Source organism: Phascolarctos cinereus, unplaced genomic scaffold (assembly GCF_003287225.1).
Source record: "Phascolarctos cinereus isolate Bilbo 61053 unplaced genomic scaffold, phaCin_HiC Scaffold_1;HRSCAF=81, whole genome shotgun sequence".
NCBI lineage: Eukaryota > Metazoa > Chordata > Mammalia > Diprotodontia > Phascolarctidae > Phascolarctos > Phascolarctos cinereus.
Genome location: NW_027555514.1, coordinates 38,283,596 through 38,289,595, shown reverse-complemented (window position 1 = coordinate 38,289,595; position 6,000 = coordinate 38,283,596). Strand labels below are relative to the sequence as shown.

At 47.8% G+C, this 6,000-nt stretch overlaps 1 protein-coding gene across 5 annotated transcripts in view; it reads right to left on the bottom strand.

Moving 5' to 3' along the window:
- Positions 1-2,945: 2,945 nt before the first annotated feature.
- The window catches only part of SH3BP5 (SH3 domain binding protein 5), a 92,582-nt gene continuing 89,527 nt past the window's right edge, over positions 2,946-6,000 (bottom strand). For 3 of the 5 annotated variants that reach the window (XM_020987250.2, XM_078151508.1, XM_020987251.2), the window contains 2 exons: positions 5,504-5,764; positions 2,946-4,575 (listed from right to left, as the gene is read on the bottom strand). In XM_020987250.2, coding sequence (XP_020842909.1) covers positions 4,373-4,575; positions 5,504-5,764 — 464 coding nt within the window. In that variant the 3' untranslated portion in view covers positions 2,946-4,372. Of the gene's footprint in view, positions 4,576-5,503; positions 5,903-6,000 lie in introns of all 5 variants that reach the window. The other 2 variants (XM_078151506.1, XM_078151497.1) reach the window with 1 other exon arrangement.

Sequence of the window (6,000 nt, the reverse complement as noted above, 5' to 3'; positions counted from 1 at the left end):
AGGGTGGATAAGATGATCATACATTGCCTCCCAGTTCCACTGTTCTGGGATTCTGTGAAATTGTCATGATGAGAGCACGGTCAGTCCATGGTCCCCCTTGAGGGGTTATCTGCCTTCACAAGCCATAGGCATAACTCTGTGCAGTGGAGGGTAATCTGACTCTTTGTTCCCTGCTTGTAATGGGGCTTGGCCACTTACCTAACAAACTGTTCCCTCATAGGTTCTTCCCCAAGAAGTATTACATATTTGTAAACTGAGGACGTTAGAGTCAGTCCTGGCGGTGTGATTTAACAAGATGTTAAATTGTTTCCCTGCCTGTAAAATGAGGATATGCCCACAGAATCTCCTGGGTGTGGCAGTGGGAAGCTGAGAGTCTAACCTGAGTCTGTCTGAACTTTAGCTATTGCTTCTCATCAGCTCGCAGGAACAGAGCTTTAGAGCTGGCAAAGACCCCAAGGACCATTCAGCCCAACCCCTCACTCTGCAGATAAAGAAATAGAGTCTCAGAAAGCTTGTGATTTACCCAAGCACACCCAAGCAGTACTTGGGGCTGTCAGCATTTAAATCCAGTCCTTTAAAGTTTACATGGCATCATCCTGTCAGAAGGTAGACCACATTTATCTTATCACTCTCTCACCTTTCTTTATTTCAGTCATAGGCGTTACTGAGTTGTCAGTATATGTCAGACATTGTGGTAAGTGCTGGGGACACAAAGACAAAAAGTGAAGCGGTCCCTACCCTCAAGGAGCATACGTTCTACCAGGAATATAACAAGGTTTCTCCTCTGAGCAGAGTTCATGGACTTTCTGCACCGGACTTATGTATTCCTTGGTTCTTGACTGTCTTAGATGGTAAGTGACCTCTTGTGAATGTGCCTTGATTATCCTCAGATATCTCACACACAGAGGAATCCACCCCCTCCCTGTCGCCCCCAGCTCTTTACTTTGAATGGCATCCCAATTATGCTCTTTCAAAAATGGAAACCCATAAGTAGGTTTTCATTCATTCATGTCAGTCTCGCTTTTCCCATAGTCCTTTTCAACCATAAAGAGGATTAAGGTGATACAATAATCATTGGATTCACAACACTTCTAAGGTGGTTTATACTACCTCCTCAGACCTGGAAAAAATGGCAGAGTCATTGAAAGGCAGTGTCACTTAGTGGGTAGAAAGTCAGCCTCGAGACAGGAAGACCTGGGTTCAGGTCTTTGAGTGCCAGCCGTGTCACCTTGGGATGGTCACATCCCTGCCCTGGGCCTCGGTTTACATATCTGTGAAATAAGGAGGGTAGATTTAAGTGCTGTGAGGAGATCTTTGGTGCCTTTGTCAGTATTCCAGTCTGACGTTTCCAGATCGTCTTTCCTTTGAGGGGTGCAGAAAGAGAATTCATTGTTTTCCTTTAAAGGTCCATTGTTTCCCCTAAGACTCAGCTCAGTCACAGTGAGCCACCAGCTAGATAGAGCTTCTGTACAGCAGAGGATGGTGGTGAATAGGGCTTCACGAGTCCCTGAGGGCTTACGTGGCTGTGGCTGTTGGCCCCCTGGTAGCTAGGTCACATGAATTCATTGTGTGCTCAGTCAGCACAATGAGGTGGCTTTCAGCTGCTGGAGAAGAGAAGGATGGGGGACTATCCCAGGGCTTAGGTTGAGTGAGAGATGAGCAGTGATTTGCTCAAAGTAGAGGGGAGAGCCAAGAGGGGCCTGAAGCTTGGAGGGATTGGAGGCCCAAGGAGGGAGAAAAGGTCGCCACAGCCTCCGAGGTATCCTTGGTGTGACCCAAGTAGTAGATGGGAGCAGGGTTCACGTGTACTTCCTCGTAGCAGTAAGCTTGGTTTCGGATCCTAGGTCTGGCATCGAGGATTCCAGGATTGAGATCCGGAGACCTTAAAGACGACTGGCGCTAACCTGCTTACTTGCCTGAGGAGCGCTTTCATCGGATCTCGAGATGTTACAGCGGGAGGAGATCATGAGATGTTGAATTTAGGGCTAGAAGTGATCTTTGAGATCGAATTAGCCCAGTCTCCTCATTTACAGATAAAGAAACTGAGGGCTGAGCACAATGAAGTGACTTCCCTTAGGTCACTGAGCTGTAGCTTTGAGAACTTTAAATCGTGTTCTAAATGTACCTAACAGGCGCTTCTTAAACTTGGTGAATTACTGCGTGCTAGTCATAAAGAAGATGGGCTTGGAGTAGGAGAGGCTTCCACAGTTCAACTCTCATTTTACAGGGGAGGAAGCGGGCCCACCGAAGGGAAGTGAACAAGGTGGAAGCCTGCTGTAGGCCTTGGGCTCCTCACCCATAAAGTGAAAGTGTTGGGCTGGATGACCTTTGGGTCACTTCCAGCTCTAAATCCATATCCTGGCAGTGCTATGTTATGTTCATCTTTGGGGTGGGCCATTATCCGACAGTTCTGTACTGAGCTTTATTATTTCTCTATAGCTTGTCATTTTGTGATGGAACGCACAAACAACTCGGTCCTACTGTGGTGTTTCCAGCTAGGTATAAAATGAACTGCAAGAGAGGCATGGGAACTGTGCCTCACTGCTTTGGTTTAAAGGAAGCCCATGTAGGATTTAAGCTCTTAAAGGAAAGCAAAGATAAGGGGCAGCTGTGTAATTACGTAGAATGTTGATCGCAATGTTGCTTCTTTGGGCTCCTAGGTCCTCAAAGGTGATCAGACAGTCCCAGAGACTAGAAGGTTGGACACAATCTCTACCCCACCCCCCACAGAGCTGACAGGCTGGAAGTGCAGCCCATTGTCTCAGATTGGGTCACTTTTTCTTAACTGCTTTTCTTTGTAATACAAGAGGTATGCAGTGCTGTATGGAGAACAGTAGATCGTGAATCATCATGTTTGTGATGTAAGAAGGGAGGGGGAGGAAAAATTGTGCTTCATTAGGTCATGTTGTATGTAGATTCTTGCTACTCTATGAAGTCACAGAGGCTTTTGCACCGTCCTGAGATTTTCTTTTTATTACATTCAAGGTATTAAGACAAGTACAAAATAACTTCGAATTCAGGATACCGTATCAGTCCATAAAAAATAGGAAAAATTGAAGGTTTACCAGTGTGAAGAAGTTTACAAACATGACTAGATATTCAAGCTAGGGCAGGAACAGTAACAACAAAAAAACCAAACTGACATCCCATCACATGAAATAGATTGAGGGTGAGTGTGGTTGATGAGGGTGTGATGGGTTTCTCCCCCCCCCCATACCCCTCAGACAAACCAAAGAGGGACAGCGACGGTGCTTTATTTACTTCAAACCACCAAAACTTTAAAGAACAATCCTACGCTTACGCCTATGAACGTAACTACTCGACCTCACTGCTTCTGTGGGACAGCCAAGACATGCCAAACTCCCTTTTTCTAGGCTGGAAGGAACAGTGTCTGTAATGTCTGCTTAGAGCAGCATAACTCGTAAATAATTGCTTTTTAAAAAGAGAAGGAAAAAGTTACAGCCCACAGATAAATGAACACTTCTGCCAGTCTAGATACCATGAAGGCCAACTGCTCTGGCACATGCATCTCATGAAGAACAAACCGTGGATTTCCCCCCCTCCCCCCCCTTGGCTGGCAACACAAGGACTATGCTATGCTGCCCGTCTAGCCAGGAATACCCCACTACAATAAGTTATCTAGACTTGGGTGAACCCCGGTCTCCCCTGGCCCACAAAGTGCTCATCTCCAGGAATCTTGCTCAAAGCCACTGAAAAAGCTTCTAAGTGGGTGCCCCATGTTGAGCACCATTTACCTTTTTAACAGGTCATCTCTATGGATGAGAGGCGATTAGTAAGTCTGGGGCTTGCCTCTGTGACTCAGAGACAACGGCTCTTTTGGAAGTCATTTTGTTAATGCCTTACAATACTAAAAGTGATGGATATTTTAATTACTGTATTTTCAGATCATTTCCTTTAGGAGGGCCACCCACTCCAGATTACTCAGGAACAGAAGCTTCATCTTTCAAAACACAAAAACAGTTATAGGAAGAGAAAGGAGCAAAGTGCTCTGCTCCAATTGCCAAGGTCAGGCTTGGTGTCCCAGCCCTTTTCTTGTTCCACGCTGTATTCTGAGAAGTTGTCATTGCTTCAAACAAGGATGTATTTTACAGATGCTGGAGGAATGTGAGGACAAGCCTGTCCAGCTCACAACTTGTCCACTCCCCCATGCCCACCCACCCAAGATGTCATGCCGGGCAGAAAACCAGAGCTGAATCCAGCCCTCTGGGTCACAAATGTCCCTAGTGCAGTTCAGAGTAAATGCTTAAGATTTGGCATGTAGTAAAGAAATATTGGCACAACACTCTGTCCGTATGTCTAGAGTTTCACATATAAATATTCAGATCTTTGAGCACTGGCCTCCTCAGATCCTTCAGCCGATCTGCACCACTTTTCTGTCGCCGAGAATCCCATCTTTTCCCTTTGGAAACTGAAGGGAGAGCTGCTTGATCTCGTTTTCCAGGCTCCGGTCTGCAGGGGAAGAGCCGCTGCTGTTTCCACTGCTGTTGGTGCTAACACTCCTGTTATTGTTGGCTTTGTCACTCATCTTGTTCTCAGCCCCTTCTGCCCTGTCCCCTGAAGAAATACAGTGAGAGAGAGAGGATCATCAAATGCAATACAACTGCTAGACAGACACCTCGGGATGGCTTACAGAACCCGGCAGCACAAGAGGGCCAGAACCTGCTGCTGGTCTGTCAGAACCAAGTTTGGTCCTCTCCAAATGTCCCTGCCCCTCAGTCCATGGGGAAACAGAGCCAGCAAGTCTGAATGGGACCAGAATCCACCCTAATCTGGGGCAGCGAGGTGGCGCAGTGGATAGAGCACCGGCCCTGGATTCAGGAGGACCTGAGTTCAAATGTGGCCTCAGACATGTAACACTTACCAGCTGTGTGACCTTGGGCAAGTCACTGAACCCCATTGCCTAGCCCCCCCCCCAAAATCAGAATCCACCCTAAGCTTATCAAGATATCTGCTACTACAAAAAGTGTCCTCTGCCAAGGTCGCCTAGGTCATAGGTGTGACCTGAATCCAAATCTTCCTGACGGATTCTTGATCTGCTGTCCTACCCTGTCTCCAAGGACATGTAGGACTAGAAGGAAAGGGAATAAGCATTTATGTAGCACCTACTAGAAGCCAGATGCTGTGCCTTAGCACTTTACAAATATCATAGTGGATCCTTACAACAATTGGGGGGTGCTGTGAGGATTCCCATTTTACAGTTAAATGATTTGCCCAAGGTCACAGCTCAAGTGTCTAAGGCTGGACTTCAACTCTGGTCTTCCTGACTCCAAATTTTGTGCTCTTTGGGCCACCAGCTGCCTGCTTAAAACAAATGAGTTTGTCTGGCTTCAGGAGACAAAACAGCAAGATGGTAGTCACAGAGAGTAGTTCTCCCCCCATCCCCCATGAGCCACGTGAACATGGGAAGGGACTTGATCCACCAATGGCTCCTCACAAGCGGGAAGCAGAGCAGGGTGGGAAGAGAAAAGGCCATGCTCCTTACCTCTTTCCACTTCGCACTCTGGGGATGAAGCCCCACTGCATTCACTCCGAGGACCCAGCACAGGAAACATGATCCCAAACTCTGAGAGAGACATAGGACTGGGCAGATCGAGGCTGCCGGGCCTCGTGACGAGAGAGAGCGGGCTCGGGAGCTCATAAGGACTTGTCGGCCCCGAACTGAAGCTGGACACAGACTGGGTCTCGGAATCCTCTTCTGACACAAAGCTGCTGCAGCTGTCATCTTCCAATGCCTCCGAGGCCACTGCAGCGTTGGAGAGAACACAAGTCTCGCTGGGTTTGCCAAACGACAAGCCGTCTCTTACAGTCCGCTTTGGGGGGCAGGCAGACAGGTATACAGGAACTAACACCCCTCGAGGCTGTGCCTTCACCCCCTGGCCCGCTGTGGGGGACAAAAGGAGAGGGCTATTTCTTTCCCTTTCCTCAAAGGGCAAAGAAACCCAGGGGCAAGGCCCACACCACATGGGAATTGCTCCTAAT